At 42.0% G+C, this 21,874-nt stretch overlaps 1 protein-coding gene across 1 annotated transcript in view; it reads right to left on the minus strand.

Annotated features, from left to right (window-relative positions):
• Window positions 1-545: 545 nt before the first annotated feature.
• Window positions 546-21,874, minus strand: part of LOC311061642 (uncharacterized protein) — a 70,109-nt gene continuing 48,780 nt past the window's right edge. Inside the window, exons 18-35 of the mRNA XM_084080333.1 lie at window positions 20,892-20,992; window positions 20,099-20,173; window positions 14,396-14,471; window positions 14,107-14,289; window positions 13,704-13,794; window positions 12,074-12,151; window positions 11,859-11,976; window positions 10,521-10,600; window positions 10,072-10,271; window positions 9,481-9,705; window positions 7,322-7,539; window positions 6,967-7,036; window positions 6,377-6,514; window positions 4,092-4,196; window positions 3,714-3,974; window positions 3,282-3,350; window positions 1,208-2,104; window positions 546-749 (exon numbers count right to left, since the gene is read on the minus strand). Coding sequence (XP_083936459.1) covers window positions 646-749; window positions 1,208-2,104; window positions 3,282-3,350; window positions 3,714-3,974; window positions 4,092-4,196; window positions 6,377-6,514; window positions 6,967-7,036; window positions 7,322-7,539; window positions 9,481-9,705; window positions 10,072-10,271; window positions 10,521-10,600; window positions 11,859-11,976; window positions 12,074-12,151; window positions 13,704-13,794; window positions 14,107-14,289; window positions 14,396-14,471; window positions 20,099-20,173; window positions 20,892-20,992 — 3,089 coding nt within the window. The 3' untranslated portion in view covers window positions 546-645. The remainder of the gene's footprint in view (window positions 750-1,207; window positions 2,105-3,281; window positions 3,351-3,713; window positions 3,975-4,091; window positions 4,197-6,376; window positions 6,515-6,966; window positions 7,037-7,321; window positions 7,540-9,480; window positions 9,706-10,071; window positions 10,272-10,520; window positions 10,601-11,858; window positions 11,977-12,073; window positions 12,152-13,703; window positions 13,795-14,106; window positions 14,290-14,395; window positions 14,472-20,098; window positions 20,174-20,891; window positions 20,993-21,874) is intronic.

The raw sequence follows: 21,874 nt of genomic DNA on the forward strand, positions 1-21,874 counted from the left end.
AAATAGATAAAGAAATCTAGGCAGCACTGACATCTTAATAGAGTTTATACGACCGGCTAATGAGATGGGGAGAGATGACCATCTTGTTAAATCTAGCTTTGTGCAATCTAATAGTACCTTGAAGTTTGCTTGGAACAGATCCTTGAAAGAGCGAGTAATTTTTATACCTAGATAGATGAAAGCCGTTTTTTCTATTTTAAAGGATGATTGCTCAAACTGAGCCTCATCTAAAGACTGGGTGATAGGGAAAAGCACACTCTTCTTCAAGTTAAGCTTATAGCCAGAAATCTTACTGAAAGACTGTAATATCTCTAAAAGGGGGGGTATAGATTGAAGTGGCTCAGCTAAATAGAGTAGGAGATCATCAGCATATAAAGATACCTTATGAATAATTTCCCCCCTAATTACGCCCCTAATTCTCTCCTCAGCCCGTAGTGCAATAGCGATAACAGATAACTTTTAACCCACAGATAACTTTTAGTCCACAAGGTTGTTATATATGCAAAAATGCATCTAAAAAGTAGTGCCCAGACGTGGGAACAAAATCACTTATTCATGGTTCACCTTACAGCCTAAACTCACAGACCCAGACCAGATTATTCTCTTCCAACACTGAATAATGGTTGTGTGTCTCCTTTAACTCTTCTAGTGGCGGTGGCTCTTCCGGAGGAGCTCTTGGACGGTTTCCGCTTGTGTCATCAGAGAGTTATACTCCTTCTCAAGCCTCAGTCTCGTAACAACTCCTTCAGCTGAAGTTGGAGAAAACAAAGATTCATCTTATGAGACTTTCCAAATGTCTCTTAACAACTTAAACTCTAGTTGATCATATTCCGTGGGCCCTATATATAGTAGACCATATCCCCATTAGCTCCACAAAATAATCTTTGCAGAAAATAGGCGATTTACAAGCTCACACATGTTGTGAGCTTGTAGATGGGCTATGTTCAGTAAATGTTCCTAGAAAAACTAGAAAAGTGCACTCCTCTGAGTGAGTTGCCGACCCAGGACTGTGTTGCGAACATAGCGCAATATAAAAAGTAGAAGAAAGACTCTTTCAATTGAACAAGAAAAATGGCAAATGGTGAAATTACATAGTGCCTTTTTCCAAAGTGTTTTACACCTGATGCACTGGCTTATGAAGTGTGTAAAGTCTATTTTTACAAACATCTAAAACATGGATAAAGAAAATCTATTTCAACCTACTAACCAGGCTTCTGAGCTGCAATCCTCAGATTCTCTAACTGTGCTGTCATCTCTTTGTTCTTCTTGTCCAGTTTCTCTAATTGTGTTGTCATCTCTATGTTCTTCTCGTCCAGTTGTCTCTCAAAGTCTTTCTGCATCTTTGTTTTTGAGATCATGATGTTGCTGACAAACTCAGGCAGAACAACCTCCATCATCTCTGCTTCCACTCTGGCTCTGCGCTCTCCTTCGTAGCTCTTTCTAATCTTCTCAATTTCCTGTCTGTGCTTTTCCTCCCTCTTTCTAATCTCATCGGCTTGCTCTGTTTTGAATGTCTCCAGGTCTCTTTTCATCTGCTCTTGTTCTTGTTCCAGCTCTCTTTTCTTCTCTTCATCCTTCACCTCCTTCTTTTGTGTCTTCATGTCAGTCAACTGATGGGCAATCTTCCTAATGCCTCCCTTGAGTTCATGGATGGAGCCATCCATCTTCCCCAGAGAGTTCTTAAGCTCCTTCTCAAACCTCTCTATCATCTCCTGCTCCTCCATATGTCTCTTCTCCTCTGTGTGTCTCTGAATTGTAATCTTCATCTGGGGCTCAGTCTCCTTGTATAGTCTGTGAAATTCACAAAGGTGTCCACTAAGATTAGGGTCTTTCTCTTGAAGGACGCCAATCATTTTTAAACTTGCAGCTTTTCCCTTATTCCGCACCGAGTCTATAATTGCCCGTGCTTTGTTTGTGTTTTCTTGTATTTTCTGTACTTTCTCCATTTCTTGACCATTAATTACTCCCATACGCAGAAGTTCATCCAGTAGAGATTCCAGGATGGGCTCTGAGACTCTGTTAACAAACTCAGTCCTCACATTCATCAGCCATTTCTCTGCTTCCTGGAACGTTATTGTGATTTTGTTTTTAGTGGTAAAAGCACCTTGAAGATAAGATGGGAGATGAATTAGTATCAATACTGGTATAATTCAACTTTGTCCTCTCTCTTTCTCTCTCTCATGGTTGCCAGGCCCCCCCATGTCTGATGAGTTTGCAGTATTGTCAAGTCTGCCTGGTTGCTTGTTTCTCTCGCAGAATTGCACATTACCTGGCAACACTGGTTGCCAGGCTTTTGCTTAACAAGGCAAGTATGCTTGTTAAGTGATGCATTTGCGCATACAGTATTCATAGACCTGGTTGCTTATTGCTCTCTCACATAACTGTCAACACTAGTTTCATCTCACCGGGGGTGAGAAACATGTAGATTTATGAGACGGTCAAATGTAATTTAGATAGCATGTTATCAACTGGAAATGATGAATTTAGGAGATGTTTGGACGTTGGAGGGACATCTAACAAATCGCACAAAGACACCCGACTTAATGTTTTGAGGCTCCCCCATGAATATACGAACTCAGGCGTGCGTGAATCTGGGAACCCATAGTAAAAAAAAAGAAGGAAAAAAACGCCCTCTGCTGGGACCTCCCAATAGAATGTGGATAACAGGATGTTAAACATTAGGTCCACCCTCATCCTTGAGAGATTAAACTACAGCAGACTCGCAGTTTGTGTGAACATTCACACACGTAGCCAGTTCTAGGTTCACATTCTATACCCTAAAAAACACACATATTTGTCAAACAAAGAAGTGTTTTATGCTTTTAGTATTATGTTTGGTGCTGATCGGTTCAGCGGTTTGCAAGATTAGCCCCAGACACGCACACACGTGCACGCACGCACGCACGCACGCACGCACGCACGCACGCACGCACGCACGCACGCACGCACGCACGCACACACACACACACACACACACACACACACACACACACACACACACACACACACACACACACAATCTGCCTCTCTCTCTCTTTCATATCACTATAAGAGGCTATTTTGCATGGATGAATACAGACATTTTGACTTGACCTTTGGTGGGAATTGGACACAAAAGGTTTGAAAATCACTGCTCTAAACCAAGACTAGCTACTCTCTTATCAATAGAGTGTAAGTAAGTGTAATTATGCAAATTGTATTAATTGTAGTTTTTAACATTTTAGGATCACAACATAAAACGAATTCATCACCAATATTAGAGGATGACAAAATTGACTCACTGTCTGCAGGTCCTTCCATACCGTCTCTCGTCTTTGGTGGAAACGTGGAGTCTGTGTTTTCTCCATCCTCTTTAAAACAACATGAACAGTGGATGTATTACCAATAGAAACAAAGAAACGAGTGTAGTAGAGGTATACACTCTCTAAAAGATTTGACAATTAAAAAATGTGCCTGCCATGCCGATGGCAAAATACTTATTGTAATCCGCCATACTTAAAAAGGAAAGTTAGTTGATCTACCGTGTATACATTCCAACAAACTAGTCATAAAAAGCATCTAGTGAAACTTTAAGAAGAAGTTTAACATGTGAATAATTGTAATCTGTATTTCACCAGCACTCACTCAAAAACAACAACTTGTGTTACATACTGTAGGGTACAGGTACATAAGTGGACAGAATATAAAACATGACAGGTACTGTATAATCTCACCAACATGACTTTTATCACTGATGACATCATCCAACTCCTTATTCATTTTCCTCAACTCTTCATCTTTCTCTATCAGTGTGCGTTTAATATTCTCCAGTTCTCTCTCTCTTTCCTGCAGTTGAACTGTGAGCATCACTACTTTGTTGGTCAGGTCCTGCAGTTTTTGTTGCTGTACTTTGCTTTCTTCCATCTGTTTGGTGGCATCCTGCAGTTCTCTCTCTTTCTCTGTCATTTGCTGGTTCATGTCATCCAGTTTTCTCTCTTTTTTCAACAAGAGAGAGAACACAAACACACATGCCCACACAGATATTTTATAAACCATATCATCAATCTAGAGAGACCGTTTGTATTATTATTATATTATTGTCCAATTATTACCAAGCTTTGTGTTTTCAGAGGTGGCATCATCCCACTCCTTCTTCTTCTTCCTCAGCTCTTCATCTTTCTGCTCTGTTTCTTCATGGCTGCACCGCAGTTCTCTCTCTTTTTAAACAACAGATAGAACATAGTACACAGTATACGTTTGATGAATCACAGGCATATATATTAGAATAAACTTGAGGCAAACGTTGCATTAATCGCTGATGTAGGATCAGTGTCAAACCCTCAATGTAACTTTTTAAATAACCAGCTCAACATGATCTACCATCCAGAAAAAAAAAATATAATCCTCCCAGTGCTGAAATACTTGTACCTGAGGGGGCTGTTAAATATCTGTCAAAATTAAAGAATACAGTTGAACAAAGCTACCTTCAAGAAAGATTGCTGATATCTAACCCCTTCTCCATGCACACGCACGCACGCACACGCACGCACGCACACACACACACACACACACACACACACACACACACACACACACACACACACACACACACACACACACACACACACACACACACACACACACACACACACACACACACACACAGTGTGTACCAACTCCCCCCTTAAAAGGAATTCTCCTCGGATCACGTTTGCATGCTTGCATGTTGAAAAATGTTTGTACGTTTTCAAATATATTATATGTATTTGGAAAGTATACAGCATTTACTATTATGTTACATGTAATACCATGTGAGATTATTAACTACCATGTAACTACCATTTCACAGCATTAACTACCAAGTTACGATATTAACTATTACGTTTACTAACATGTTATAGCATTAAAGAGGTGGTGCCATGGTTTTGCACTTTTTCTGTTTTTCATGTGTCTATGAGGTTGATAGAACTTTATTAAGCCGCCTGGTGGTGTTTTTATGGTGTTTTATGTCTTCTCTGACTACTTTGACTTTCTTCCTGGAGGCTGAAACCTTGAGGGTCAAGCGTGCCAATAGAAAAACAGCGCTTTAGTGACATAGTAAAAACAAGCCCTCCCCCTCATTATCACAACACAGCAGGTGTGGGCATGAGGAGGAGGGACTAGGACAGGTGGGTGGTGCTAAGGTGGTGGAGGAGGTGCTAAGGTGAGAACCAGGTATACTTAATGAACTGGAGGCGTGTCCACATAAAAACATAATTTTAACACTTTCTGTACACTTTTTTGAAAAAAATCTTCCTCCTGGTATAACCATAATACCTGATGATTATGTTTGGGGGGGGGGGGGGGGGGGGGGGGTCACTGAAAATCACGGCACCCCGTCTTTAACTACCATGTTAACTACCAACTAACAACCATGTTAGAGCATTAACTGTATGTACCATGTTACTGCATTAATATAATGTTACACCATTAATGCTGTACAAAATATGACTTGTGCTTACACCAGCATGTACAGCACAAACCAATTTCAACCAATAATAACATGACATCCAATCCATCTTCCACACAGAACTAGAATTCCTTATTCTACAGACACATAGACGTATACATATACAGACACTAGAGGGCAGTGCTGTATTCTGTATGCAGTTGCCATATCCAAGATGTTTGGCCGCATTACTCATCTCAACTAAAAAGTACACTAAAATATGTTTTGGAAAAGATTGAATGTGAGAAATAGGCAACACATAAAAAATAATATTGATTCATATTTGTATTATCACTACCTCTTTGATGGTTGTGGTCTGAGGTGACCTCCAGGCGGGTCATGCTAGCAGGCATTACTGAGATCAACACTCATATCCGAATAGAAGAGTGAGGTGATGAGGTGTCTGGCCGGGCGATGTGTAAGCAATACCACTGCAGACGCAGTAGAGCAAAAAAAAACATGGCCCCATCATCAATGTGATTGTCTGAGCTGCACACATCCTGTTTCACTAGGAAGTACATTGCGATACGGAAGTTGGAGACTCAAGAAAAGCCATTTCAGCTCCACTCTAACGGCAGCCAGCCTGTTGTCCAGTCAATACGAGCACAACACTATTTTTAAATCCCAGCGAGAGGAGAATGTATCCACTTAAGCCCTATACTGTAGTTGGCTGGAGTTCCCCAGGGCTCTATACTGGGCCCCACCCTGTCCACACTAAATATCTTCACCAACAATAGCTGATCTACAAGCTCACAACATGTTGCGACACGTTGGGAGCTTGTACTCTAAATCTAACCAATATTTACACCAATGGGAATGAGTGTTTAATCTGCTGTTTCTGAATCACTCTGGATAAAGAACATCATGTAAATGTATTAAATTGATCAGTAGTTATCAGTAGAATCTCACCAAGATTATGTCTTTCACTGATGACATCATCCAGGTCCTGGGTCAGTTTCTTGATCTCTTCCATGTATCGATCTGTCTCTCTCATTTTGTGGGTCATATTCAGGAACACTTTTCTCTGATCCCAGGTCATGTCCAGTTCTTTTATAGGAAAAATAGAACACATAAATAGAACATAATATATGTAATGTTTAGAGGAATCACAGACATTTTAACATCAATTTAACATTAATAATTTCTCATTTGTTTCACTTGTATTCACTTCAATATTATTGCTTGATGTAAATAGCAGTCCTTTCTAACTCCAGACTTTTAAAAATGTGATAATTTATCACAGACTTTATTTACCAAACGTTAATCTGTATGAACATTTACACTGGAAAAAAGAATGTACAGTAGGAGTAGGCTATTCACTATGTTGTACAACAATGTTTCTGGTGAACTAATATGAATGGTTCACTTTACGTTGCGGAACTAGATGGTGTCGTGCAGTTCATATATTATTAATGAGGCTTAACCATCTAAGCCTTATACTTTATCGTATGACAAATAGCAATACGTCGTATTGTGAATATTGAAAATATCTGCCATACCTTTATTTCCATAGGCATCTGATGGTGACCTCTCTGGACTTTGGCTTATTATGTTATTATACTCTACCTCCTGCAAGAAAAGAAAATGACACATTGTTAGTTATAAGAGCACTAGGAATTGTAGTTTGCATTTGTATTTCGTTTTTGTAAAATTTTGTTCAATTATGTTTCCTATGCTCGTTTGAGTTGAGCTTCATTAAAATATTTCGTTTCAGTTTGTATGCCAGTCTTCTTGACAGCCGTAGTGTGTGTGTGTGTGTGTGTGTGTGTGTGTGTGTGTGTGTGTGTGCGTGCGTGCGTGCGTGCGTGCGTGCGCGCGTGCGTGCGCGCGTGTGTTCGTTTTTTTATGTGTTACCTTCAGATAGTTGAGGTCAGACTGCAGGTTTCTAAGATGACCCAGCACCTGTCCTCTGAAAGAAGAGAGGCTGCCGGCCGCAGACGCCGAGGAGAACCTCAGGTTGATGCCGGAATCTTGTGACGTGCTCAGCTGCTTCCCTGTGCTCACCGCCATGATGTCATCATTTATGGTACCTTCCCCTGGACCTCCGTAACCCTCCAGGACAGGGCACCCTGCTGGTGGAATCAAAAACAAACGTGCTGAGTATAGGGCAGTGGTGGAAAGAAATACTACACTTTTTTACTTAAAAAAATATCAATATTGCAATGTAGAAGCACTCTGTTACAAGTAAAAGTTCGGACATAAAAATGTACTTGAGTTAAAGTACACAAGTATTGGTATCAAAATATACCAATACTTATACAATACAATACTATATACAATACACAGGCAGGGTATATTGTACAAAAGTAAAAGTACTCGTTATGCAGAATGTCCCATTTCCCAAGTTTTCAAATGTATAAAATATATTAAAATCTTTTGAATATAGCAGATCTACAAGCTCACAATGCGTTGCATTGCGACACATTGTGAGCTTGTAGATCGGCTATTTTCAAAAGACCGAAATGTATATAGGGCTGAAGTGGGTAATGTAGGCCTATGTTTTTTAATAATAATCTAAATCTACAAAGTAACTAGTTTTCAAGTTTTCAAATAATTGTAGTGGAGTAAAAGTATAATATTTGCCTCTGAGATGTAGTGGAGTAGAAGTAAATGTACTGAAAATTGGAAATACAGTACTCCAGTAAAGTAAAAATACCTAGAAACTGTACTTAAGTACAGTACTTGAGTAAATGTACTTAGTTACTTTACACCACTGGTAGGGGCTGATCAATTAATCAAAAACATATCAAACTGATGTTTAGAACCAACTAGAAGAGGCAGTTCCTGTAGAAACTGTGTGGGCTCGCTGAAAACACCTGTAAAGTATATTATGCGATTTAGCTGCAGTCCCCAACTTTGATGTCCTAAACCAGGTCTCTAGTGTTAGAGACCTAATCCTTGCTTGGCCAGGGCATATACTGCCATTATACAATTTACAATGAAGGCATTACAGACGCTCTTAGTCCAGAGCAATTTACAGTAGGCAAGGTAAACACGAGCTTCAGACAGTACTACTTGTCAACCAGGTGTCCTGACACAGGATCTACATTTCTCAATGGATCTCTGATGCTTTTGTCTTTCATTCTTACGCCATTACCATAGAATTTTGATAGTAGATTATATATAATTTAGCAAAACCTGTACCATTCAATTTAAGTTGTCTGGTTATATTGTACCGTAATACACACTGCTTTAAAACTATATTACACATTGAATTTATGATACAAGTCATATGTTTTGTACTTTTGAAAGCAGTTTTATTTACAGCATAAATAAAGCCTACTGTATTAAACTTTGCTTAACGCAACTTGAAGTTGTCTGTAACTTCTTTACGAAAAGAAAACTAGAAAAGTATGCTCCTCGGAGCACAGGTCTCCGCCAGGCCGGGTTGACTACCCAGTACCAACAAACTTTGGTCATAATGCGATCGGAAAACTCATACATCTTGATCACATGACCACAGAGATAATGTGTGATTGTGTACAGATGTGTGAGTTTTGGACAAAACTGTAGGAGTAGTAGCAAAAAGTATGTTTTGACGAAAATGCAAATGTAAAGTTGATGGGGCCTATTGGGGGTGTACTTCCTTGGCCTACTGTTAGTGTGCGTGCAAAGTTTCACAGCAATCGGGAGCTGCGTTCATGATTGTAGCATTTTGGGCAAAACGAGGCACTCATAGTCAATTAGAATGGAATATGAGAAATCCGACATGTACGTCTTGATCACATGACTACAGAGATAAGGTGTACCGAATTGCGCGAGGTTTGGACAAATTCTGTATTAGTATAATAATTGTTTGCAAAAATCTGCCTTCTACAACAGGACAATTTGAAAACTTTTGGGTGTAAATTCTTCCTTGGTCTGCTGGGAGTGTGCGTTCAAAGTTTCTCACCGATGCTTGTGACATTTCATGCATAATGGGCCTCTCTCGCAAACTTTGAAGGCCAATCGTAGTCAATCGGAATGGACATCAAAATTCAAGCAAGCCCTACACACGACAGAGGGTGACTTACCATAGTCCTCAGGGGAATCAAAGAAGCCTGTGTCCCCTGAGGCCAGGTCCTGAGCCGGGTCTTCGGCCTGGGTGAGGCTCTTCTCGGAGCCAGTGTCGACCAGCACCCGGGCTCGGCTGTCCACGGGGGTCTGCACAGAAGTAGTCCTGAGGATGGACGAGCGATGGGTGCGCTCGCTGGCCTCCTGGGACATTATGGTGACAAACACCTGCTTCAATGACGCCACTGCGGGTACACAGGCAGGGTTTAAAGCATAAGTTATCACTGACGTAGCTCAATATACTGTAGGTTGGTTTTACATACACTCTAAAGCAAGGGTTCCCACACTTTTTCATTTCAAGACACAAACGATACATTTGGTGTCTACATTTGGTGTCTTGGAGTATATAACACTATTTTCTAAAATAGTGAAATAACATAATAGTGAACGCATCGCTATGTAACGTGTTCTGTGCTGTGTTTTGTGTACTCACAACCCATAAAAATGGTTACGTGACCCAAAAATAGGTCCTTACCCATTGTTTGGGAAACACTGCTCTAGAGTAATTTCACCAGAAAACATGTGCAATACTGGACACCATCTTCACTCACATTCCTTCAGTGCCTTTTCTGCCCGTGTGAGACTTGAAGGGAACAGGTTGAAGGAGTCGCCCTCGCCAGAGTCTTCAGCTGCTTGGTACGGAAGCTCAGGGTCTACAAAGGCTTCCTCCTCCCCTTCCTCCATCTTCACCTCTTCAAACGGGTTGTTACCCAGCAGGGAACTTTGCGTCATGCCGCTGGGGGCGGGGCTTCTCTCTTTATCGGAGGTAAGGGCCACGATGAGATCAACTTCATTATTAACCACATTAATGCTGCGTTCACACTGGCAGATACGAAGCTACCATTCATTTTCAAAGGAGGCCAGCAACACAAGATACAAAGCGACGCCCGACATTTGTAGCATTTACAAAATCAGCAGCACCTACAAAGCTACAATCCAAGTTGAGATGGCTTCAACTGCAGCTACAAAGCTACAAAACGACCAAGTGTTCTTTAACCACTTCCATTCACCTTCGCTCTTCACACAATTCTTAGTTGTAATGAGGGAAACTCCAGGCTTTATAATTTCCTTTATATTTTTCTTGCTCGTCAGGCACATGACACGACATATGCGTTTGTAGTTTCAAACTTCAAACGTACAAACTTCTAGTCTGTATGTTTTATAGCTGCCAGTGTAAATGCAGCTTAACCCTGGGTTCCCTATTTTGGGCATGTTGTTATAAGCAAAAATATTGAAAAATGTAAAAGAAAATTGCAAAAATAGCCGATCTACATGCTCACAATACACACGTATTGTGAGCTTGTAGATCTGCTATTTTCACAATTTGTAATACATTTTTAAAAGTATAAAAGAAGGCTTAGGTGGTTAAAGTGTGTTTACAGTATATTCCTCAAGGAACAGTGGGTAATATTATGAAAGTTAGAGCCATTACAGGGTAGTTATGAAATATATCACTGCTGAAGAGCAAGATTCCAAATGGGAAACTTAGGACCAGGATGTGAGCTAAGTGACCTAAAACCACGCCTCACTGCTCTCTAGTCCAATTGTGTCTCTATGGCCCATTGTTTACACTGAAACCTTGCCTTAAACTGGGTGCACAATAGAGGATTTTCTTAACCGATTTTTTAATGTGGGAGACCACAGACATAGCTTATATTCTAATCATAGGGATATGATTAATCATACACCAGCCAATTCAGTTAATACACAGGACCATACACTTGGCGATTATATTATTCATTATCCATTGTGAGTCCAGGGAGATGATATCTCACAGCATAACTTGCAACGTAACTTCAGAGCAAGAACCATGAAAACAAATGTACCGAATTTCATTCACCCAAACTTTAAGTCTGTCCGTCACTTATCTATTTATGCACTAATAAACGCCTCACTCACTTCCACTCACTTCATGGACAGAGAAATAACGGATCAGTTTCCTTTTAAAACTATAGGATCACTTTTTGTGGTAAATGATTTTTTATGTGGACTTCACATGACAGAAGGAAGGGATTGACAACGATCTAGTGAATGATGATCCTAATTATGAAAGATGAAAGGAGGCATCCCCACAAAGTCAAATCATCAATTTGAGTGTATCCATTGCAAGGTGAATCGCTGTGAAATAATGGACAGGAAGAAATAACCTGACTTGATGCCTTATTTTCGTCTCTGTCTCCACTGGTACATTTCAATTCTCGTGAAGTATATGATAAACAAGTAGGCTATTTGATGCTTCCAATCATAGCTATTGCAGGTTTCTGCTCAAAATTCCAGCATTGTTCCTTTCACACTACAGGATTTAGAATCATAAATGTCAAACATGGCTGATATTTACAACTGAATGCAGTTTTAATGGATAAATGTAGCTCCAGTTACCAGTAGAACCTGTGGACGTGCGGTCTGCCCCTTTAGCGAGTCTGGAAACGCCTGTCCTGACGATCTCCACTCCGTCTCTGTTCCCATTGACATACAAAGACAGAAGCATAAACACTCAGTTCAGCACGAAGCTCTGTAAAATGTGGAAATCATTTTGTGAACAGGAAAACGTACTCTGTCCGTGGTAAGGGTATGACGCTGTCAGGCTTGACTTTCATGGCGTCGGCTCTCTGAGTTATTAGGCGCAGCCACCTGCAAGTGGAGAGAGGAAGAGCAGACAATTTCATTAGAAGAGTTGATCAAGGGGTCCTTGAGGGTGTTCCAGGGGGTCCCCGTCTATATGATTGATAGTTAGGAACCTAATGGACCCTTAAGGGTCTGTAACTCTGATAATGTACAAATACATTTTCAGTACAGAGTACAGACTTATTGGGGTGTCCAAACCAAACTAATTTTACAACTCATATTTTACTTATTTTAATCCAATCTCATTGGCAACCCTGGAGGACAAAATTTCTCATATGAAGAGCTCCTCCTGCCCATTAGACATTATCCCCACCAGATTTATGAGGGAGGTCCTACAAACTATTGGTCCAAACATTTTAGCCATTTTGAACCGTTCCCTGTCCTCTGGTTCCTTTTTCTACAGCCTCAAAAGCGCTCTGGTCCAACCTGAAAAGATGTATTTTTCCAAACTCTCCTTTTTATCGAGAATGACACACAGCTTTACATACCATTAAAACCAGGTACTGCAGGTAATGTGAGTAATTTACTCTCATGCCTCTCAGATATTAAGGGCTGGATAGCAAAAAATTGCCTCCAGCTAAATGAGACAAAACTGAAATAATTATTGTTGGTCCCCTTAACTCCACACTTTCCTTCCAGTCTGAGCTTAGTAGCTTATCGTCCAATGTCACACATACAGGCCGCAACCTGGGTGTGATTTTTGATTCAGACCTTTCATTTCGTTTAGACATGTTATTTCCAGCTTCGGAACATAGCCAGAATTAAATATTTTTTATCACCAGCAGACCTTGAAAAGGTTATTCACGCCTTCAATTCATCACGTTTGGACTTGTAAGTTCTTATCCTCTGGCCTCTGTAAAAAAGCCATTTCCCGCCACAAACTGGTATAGATCTTCAGCCAGACTACTAACCAACACTAAGAAACGTGATCACATTACACCCATCCTAGCTGCACTTCACTGGTTATACCTGTTAGATTCAGAATAGATTTTAAGATTTTACTGAGTTTAAGCCCGCCAGGGAATGGCCCCCAGCTACATAAAAGACCCCCTATGAACCTTGGCGCTGCCCTCCTAAAAATCCCCACGTCTCACCTCGTCACCCGGGGCAATAGGGCTTTCGCAGTCCGGGCACCCACGCTTTGAAATGCCCTGCCCGTTGAGCTGAGGCAAGCAAAATCAGTGTCTTCCTTTATATCACTTCTAAAAACCCTTAAACTCTTATGTTAAGGCCTTTTCTTAGTGGTTTTGCCTTTTTCAGTTTTTGTGTTTTAATTGTTCTTTCTTCTCTGTTATTTTTGTTTTAATTATGTTACCCATTGATTGTATGTGTTGATTTTATGTATTCTGTTTTAACCTGTATGGTTATTATGCTGCTCTTTTATCTGTAAAGCACTTTGTAACCTTGTTTGGAAAAGCGCTATGTAAATACATTCATTATCATTAAACTGGGGGTCCAGGAGATTAAAAGGTTTGAGAGCCACTGCATTAGACCACACAACGTAACAGAAACATGAGAATGATGATGCTTTAAACAGAGCTTGAGAAGGAGGACTCACGTTCTCTGATCGGAGACTGTGGGTGCCATGAGTTCGTACGTTTTGCGCTCTCCATTCTCCGACATGGAGATGACGAAGAAGGACTTGTTGTCTGGTGGTACAGAGAAATTAGATATGTTTTGTAAATGTGATGGAGAGAGGCTCTGGAAGCCTTTCATTTATGTACTTGATTTGATAAAATCCCTTGATAAAATTGGTATCCCAACCTGAAAATGTATGTTCTCTTTACTAAAGAGCTCACAGAGAGATGGGGAGAACAATCATTTGCTGAACAAACATTCTATTCAGCAATGATTACAGTTATTTAACTCTTATTTTAAAATCACTATAACTATGTATCAGGTTCATCCTAAGGATCTGTAGAAACCCCAAAAACAGACATTGAGTTGTCTGTCAAACTGACCTGTGGCGACAGGGCGAACAGAGAGAACTGTGTTGAGTTTGATGATGGGACTAAATATGTCCTTGGTGTTGGCGGTGGCCACCAGTTTTTTACTCATTCTATTTTTTACACATTTGAGGATCAAATGTTCGTCCTGTTTCTGTAGCAGGACCAGGATGTCTTCCAGGAGGAGTGTGTTCAACTCTGCACAGAAATGGAGTAGAGGTTATACAGTACCCGACACCTTGGACAAGTAGATGCACAATAAAACACTGCTAGATAGTAGAGAAAAAATGAGTCAGGGACATACCGATAGTCTTGTCTTTGTTAACCTTCCATGACAGTGGACCCTCATGTACCATTGTCTTCTTAGTAAGGTCCAGGTTCTGATGGACATTAAAGGAGTAGTTCAGACCCAAAAAAATCTTATTTTCTATCAATTACACACCAAATATTCATGAATTCAAGGTTTCATGGGGTGTGCAATTGATAGAAAAGTCACTTCTTGGGTGAACTACTCCTGAATATAGTTCAAGTCTGAAATACTCAAAGTATTTGTAGACTTTGGGTTCAACGCTGTGTACACAGTATTATGCCTAGTTAAACTTTTGGAGAGGAGGCTGCTCATTTGATCATGGCTGTGTGTAACAACCCGGTCATTTACCTGATGTTGAGTCGTATCGTATCACAAACATGCAGTTCATGTGTACATTGTTTCAGCTAAGTTATTTGTGCTAATAACACAACGTTCCTTCGAACATTCCGCTTGTGAATAAACGCTCTGTGTGCTCGCTATGGACATGATAGCCAAAGTGCACCCCTGCTCATAAAACATTTCTGTGGACTCAGCTCCTAAATCAAAGCCCTCTATAACTTAAAGGGACATTTTTCCGATTTTGCATCAAACCCCTATTTGTATCTAGGTCTAATACCCATAAACATGATCCTGGTGTGTTTTTTGTGTTTTATCTGTATTTCTAGATTTTCATCCATATCCTCAGAGACTATAGCCAAATTCCAATACCGAAAATCTCGGCCACTCGCTCACTCCCACTCGGTCACTCCGACTTCCAACCGGAAGTAGTCGCGGTCCAATTGTTCATGTGCGTCTTGGAGGAGGCGAGTGGAGTCGAGTGGAGGAGGCGAGGAGGCTCTCCACTTCCGCATTGAGCGAGTGTACATCAAGTGTATCCTCGACCACTCTCCACAGCTCCTCCGCGGCAGACTTCCGCATCACGTGTACACGTTTTTTTTGTTTTTTCCCCTTCTCCCGTGACGTATATATGATCCACCTCCACATGTGGCCACACAAACAATGCTTGAAACCCGAAACCATGCCGAAAACACCCCCCCCCCCCCCCTTCGCCCCGCTCACTCGTTGCGCATCTCTCTCTCACTCACACACGCACGCACACACACGCACGCACGCACGCACGCACGCACGCACACACACACACACACACACACACACACACACAGTGTCTGAAAAGACCGCAACCAGCCACTGGCTTTATTGCGTTGTATGATATAAAGCATAATACATACAATTATACATTGTAATATATTGTGCACACTTATTCTGTCTCAAAAGCTGATAGTTTCTCTCCATGCATGCCTCAATGCAGTGCACGGACTACTATAAATGACTGTGACAAAGATTATATTAACATTGTTAACTTCTGGGACGAAGTAAAAGAAAAGAAAACGGGTGGAAAACGGAACACTCGTCCGAAATATTTCCTTTTTGCTTAATATTGTTTGATGGTGAAACAATCATGACTGATACACATGAAAGAAGACCCTTCACAGCTAATAGAGAATTTTACATTTTAAGAATCGGTTCAGAATTGAATGAGTACTGTACGGCTATAATTAAATGTGAACCTGTTTCTGCTATAAATATGCATCCACCGTTCTGCGCGCCCCTTGGCTGCGACGTTTCCTTTTTGCCACACATCTACACTTCATGGAGTACATTTTTGTACTGGGATTCTGGGGACTGTACGAGCAAAAAGAGGGACAGGTCAGGATTAAATTCATAAATGTAAGTTTGCTCATCCTGGCGCTTCATTCACTATTTCAGAATTAAATGGCCTTGCACAACAATGTTAACTATAAAGATAACGATGTGGCCATCCACATTGAGGAATTGTCTATTCTTATATTCTGTATAATTCTATACCTGCATATTATTCTATGCATGTATATTTTCATCCACGGCTCTGGTCCAGCTGTGTGAGATGTCATAAGTGATCGCGGAATTTGCCGTCGCTTTGAAATGACGCTGCTGAGTGCAGTCCGATCCTTTGAGGGCAACCGCTCGACCACTCGTCCTCTCAAATAATCCTCGGCTCCTCGCAGGGGCGGGGCTTAGGCGCGAGTGGAGGAAGCGAGGAGAGTGAGCGAGTGACCGAGTTTTGGGGAATGGAATTCAGCCTATGAGTCATTTAACTCATAGTCTCTTTATCTCACCTTATTTCCTGACTACAATGTAGACCACACCCCCACGCAGCCTGCCCTCCCCACAAGGAAGGGCAGTGCCCCAAAGCATTATGGTCATTGTAGTAACTAGAAGCTCGCCCCCGCTACGCGGGGGCTCGCGTCTAGCCCGCGGCCACGCCCACGTAGCGCCCGCGGCCACTTGGCAACTCATATAAGTGGCGTAGCGTCATGAGGGTCAGTGGGGCCGTGGCTCGGTCAGTGAAGACCCTGTAGTGCGGATGATATGTGGCATAGAGGGGCAGATTGTAAATCCCCAGAGGAAACATCCGTGGGCTACCATTGGTTCAGCGATGTGTGCGGTCGCCCTGCGGCCCCTCCTCCTCCACCAATGTGCAGTATCGAGAGCCCTGACGTCACAACAATTGGAGCGATGGGCACGGCACTGTGGTTGGTTAGGGTACACCTAGGGCCCAGGTAGAACCCAGTTAAAGCCTGCATGGGCAAACCCAGGTAGGACCCGCCTTGGTCCCACATAAACATGGGTAGTTGGGGCCCACCTAAGGGCCAGGTAGAAGCTACTTATAGCCTGCATGGGCATCGCAGTTGGGACTGAAGTGGATGCCGCTGACATTGCTGACATGGGGTCCATATGGTTTAGCCCACCTTGAAACCATATGGGAACTACGCTGGCATGCTGGCTGTAATGCAAACGCTGCATCATACCTGCAGTGTGTAGTTTGATGTTGTGTGTGTAGCAGATATACCTGCAGTGTGTAGATCAATGTCCATATGAAAGTCAATGCCCAGCAGTGTTTTTTTTCCCCAGCAGAGTTTCTAGTGTCTCTGTCTCTCTCTGGAAGAGGTTGCACATGAACTCTGCAGCCGCACTGAGGCGCTCCAACACAAACACTCTGACATTAAGCTGCTTCACACAACAAACATCAGCACGACGCTGCTGTTTGTCCAAAAGACACAATATCTCCTCTCCCACCGACGTCATGTGTTCATTTATCGACAGCCGTACAGACTCCTTTTGACACATTTTACCTCGTTTATCCAGCTCTCACTGACTCATCGGGCTGTTATTTTGCTGGGATGAAGTCAACGATGTGAGAGATTAGCTATCACAGACGGACGGACAGGGGGTGAAACATAGTCTTGCGCCATGCCTTTCGGCCTGGCGGAGACAATAAAAAAAGGAAAGTAAAGGAAATGAGCATTTCTGCAACAAAATTAGTCAACAAACTATACTATGAAAACATGGGCCACATTGTCAAAGAATGTAAGAAAGAGGCAATCATGTAGAAAATAGCCGATCTACAAGCTTACAAAGCCTCTCAACGTGAGGCGTTTTGAGCTTGTAGATCGGCTATTTTCACAATATGTACTTGTGGAACGGAGTCAAACAGAATGGGGGGGTCCCCAGATCAAGTACGTTTATTTGGGGGGGGGGGGGGGCGGCGTGTAAGGGTTGATAAGCACTGCTGTAATCGGAGCGAAATTATCTGAAATTACTACATGACCATAATGCAGCCTAACATGCGTTGCACGGGGCGGTCCTGCCATTACGTTAGTTACTGTAGTTGCTGTGGAGCTACATAGTTCTCCAGAAGACACACACAAACATACACCATCTACAATGGACTAACTGAGCAGCAATATTGACATTCACCACACTAACGTGCATTGTTGACAAAGTGATTGCACAGCCGCTGCAGGCATGACAACCACGTTAGCGTTAGCGACATGGCAGCTATCACAGCGCCCTGTCCGTCGTCGCTGGGACTGACTGTGATGGCTACAGCAGTAACAGCAAGCTGTCTGCGATGCCATTGTCTGGAGACTGCTCTTAGCGTGACACGACCAATGAGAGTGAGCGCTGTAGTTGTTGCTAAGATACGGTGGCGTCTCTGCCCCATAGCTTGTAGATCTCTCACGCATGATTGGCGTAGGCTGCGTTGCCAGGTCTGACTGTTTGTATAAGCGATTTTGGTCTTATTTGGGTGCACTTTTGGGCTCGTTTCCATAGACCACGGCAGCGCTTATTTCTTTCCCGTGACCGATGTGGCAAAAAAAGTGCAAAACGAACCATCCGGAAGTAAATTGCGAGATGAAATATATAGCACTTTTTGATTATTAGAGAAGGAGACACATGTGAAGGTTGAAAATGAAAGGTAGTAGATTATATAGTTTTTCATGAGGGATTTTTGTAGCAAGTTGTGAGAGAATTGGGCCACTCCTGTGGGCGGGGGGCTGATTAGAACCATTGGGGTTTGAAAGGAGACGCTCTCTGTTTGAGTGGAAAGATGCAGCAGTCCAGTCAAACCCCAGTCAAACACAGACTTCTATATTTTTCTGGCCATAGGGTGCAAATTTCAAATTTTGCTACTGTTATCTACTACAAATATTATTAACATTGAGTGACTGTAAGTTCTTCCAAGCTAAGTCCACCCAGCGGCTATATTATTGATCTCCTCACATCAGACAATGGGATTTTTAGGTTGAAAATCGAAGTTAAAAAAAAAAGTAAAATGAAGGAAAACTAGAAAAAGTGTTCCTCGGAGCACAAGTCTCTGCCAGGTAAGGTAGGTTATTATGGCCTCCTGGTGGCGCTATAACAGGCCAATGTGAAAAGGGTGGCATTTCTTCTTCAGCCTAGTGGGAATGTGCGTGCAAGATTTCAGGGAAATCGCACACTGCGTTCATGATTAGAGGAATTTTGTTGAAATAAAACCTATCCTGCAAACTCTGGAAGCCAATGTTAGCCAAGTAGGATGGAATATAAAATATTGGACACATCCATCTTGATCACATGACTATAGAGATACTGTGTACCAATGTTTGTGATTTTTGGACAGAATCAGAAGGAGTACGAGCAAAAAATGTGGTGGCACTCTAAAAGGCATATGTGAAAAATGCTGGGCAAAGGTTTTTCCTTGGCCTTTAGGGAGTGTGCGTGCAAAGTTTCACGCAGATCGTTGCAGTTATAGGTAAAAATGGAATCGGCCTCTTATAGCGCAACCTTGAGGCTGATTTGAAAGTTTTCAAGTGGCATTTCTTCCTGAACCAAGTGGGAATCTACGTGGAAAATTTCACGGAAATTGCATGCTGCGTTCATGGTTTGAGGCATTTTGTTCAAAATGAACCAATCCTGCAAACTTTGGAAGCCAATCTTAGGCAATCAGGATGGCATATGGAAAATAGGACAGATCCGTGTTGATCACATGACTATAGAGATACTGTGTACCGATTTGCATGACGTTTGGATAAAATCTGTGGGAGTAATACAAAAAATGGGTTTCGCACTAATCGGCCTCCTGGTGGCGCAATAACAGGCCCATGTGAAAAAGTTGGGGCAGAGGTTCTGAATTGGCATCGAGGGAGTGTGTGTGCACAGTTTCGCAGTGACCGGGCCAACGGTGCCGGAGATTAGCTGGTCACAGACAGAAGGACACACACACGGACACACGGATGGACGGACACACGGACGGACACATGGACAAGGTGCAAAACACTCTCGCCATGCCTTTCGGCCTGGCGGAGACAAAAAGAAAAAAGAAAAGGAAGTCACCTTGAGCTCCAGGATCATGGGGTCAGTCTTCTTCAGAGTAGAGCGGTCCAACCTTCTCTGGTAGTCCTCCAACCTCTGGAGGGAGGCAGGGGGGGGGGCCAATACGAAAGAGAGACAGTTCATATAAATGGCCAGTAGGTGGCTGCAGGTGTCAGAAAGAATATTCTCTCATTAAAGCGGATGGGTTTTTGGACGAACTTTAGACTAGATTTTCTTACCTTAATAAAAATTGTCATAAATACTATATACTTCCAGTCGCTAGTTTAAAGTCTCCTTTCAATCATCATGATATGCGTTTTGCTAAATTATGGTCCCGTTTATTCTAAACTTGACGATAAAGTAGGCTATGCTCCAGGAGGGGCGGGATGATTTTATTGACAACCTACACAACCAATAGCATTCATTCCCCGCCCCGCTCTTGATTGACAAGCTACCCAACCAATAGCATTCTTTGAGGGTTGTTTTCCGGTTCCCTGGTCACATGTCTGGTCTCAAACAATAGCATTTGAGTCCCGGCGTGCCCAACTGTATATATTAAAGATGGAGGAATGCACGTTCCTGAACAATCGGCTTCATTTACGGTCTGTAGAAACCAATGGGTGACGTCACGTTCCCATCGTCCATTATTTTTACAGTCTATGGTTTGAACATACCCTAAGTCATAAGCTATATGAGCAAAGATTCCCGTGAAGAATATGGACAGACATAGATTGAAGGGGTTGCGTTGTAAAAGGCATCATGAAAGATGGTGCAACACATACGAACAAGTGAATACAAACAAAGACTACCCCACCTGCTTGTCGTCTGACTCTTTGACTGCCTGGTTAACGTGATTGAAGATCCTTCTGCAGCATTCCCCAGCTTGCTTCACCTTGTCCTTCTCCACAGCATCGTCTGAAAGATATTAGTGCACATCATGAAAGAGGCCTCATAGCTTGTGCATGGGGGGACGGGGGGGACGGGGGACTTCCTCCATCCATTAAAACACTGTCCTCCTCCTCACAAATTATGATACAGCAGAAGGGAGCATTATGATCTCATAATAACTGGTTTTATTATCAGTGCATTCTCACAGTGTGAACCTATCACTGTGGCCAACATTATTGTCCTCTGAAATGATGATACAGTAGAAGGGACCTTTATGATCCCATAATAGCTGGTTATTGTTAGGAAAATTAGATTTAAAGTCTAGAAGTATAATGAATGTGTCTGTAGAAAACTGCATAAATGGAGGAATTTAGAAGAGTAAAAAGGGGGGCACATAGTGGCTCCTGTTTATATCCTGCTGTTTAAACATATAACTGCTTTAAGTTCAGCTATTCTAATCACTTAAGCCACACAGTGATATATAGACTATTATACTGTGTACTGTATATATACCGTATATCTTAATCATTAGTATGACTAAAAATGTTAAGTTTTAGCATAACTGTGTCAATGTAACCTTAGTATTCAAAGAAACTGTGTTTATCAAAGCATGATAGGTGAGAGGCCCTCTCTCTCTCTCTCTCATTCACTCCCTTTTGAAAGGAATGTTTCACTGAAAATACAGGCACTAGGGATGCCTCAAAAGTAATATTAGGTCATAACAATTGTATATTCTTGTTGTAATACTCTTATGGTAATATACTAAAAGCTTTAATATGGATGAGGTTAGGGGGTAGGCTCCCCAATCCCTTGTCCATAACAGGCGGCAGCGGGGTCGCAAGGCTCCCAGAGCACGTTAAAGACGCTATATAGTGCGGGGGAGATACTGAAGGCCCCCGTGTTCTGTCA

The sequence above is a fragment of the Gymnoscopelus microlampas genome, assembly GCF_963454915.1.
Source record: "Gymnoscopelus microlampas genome assembly, chromosome: 15".
In the NCBI taxonomy this organism is placed as follows: domain Eukaryota; kingdom Metazoa; phylum Chordata; class Actinopteri; order Myctophiformes; family Myctophidae; genus Gymnoscopelus; species Gymnoscopelus microlampas.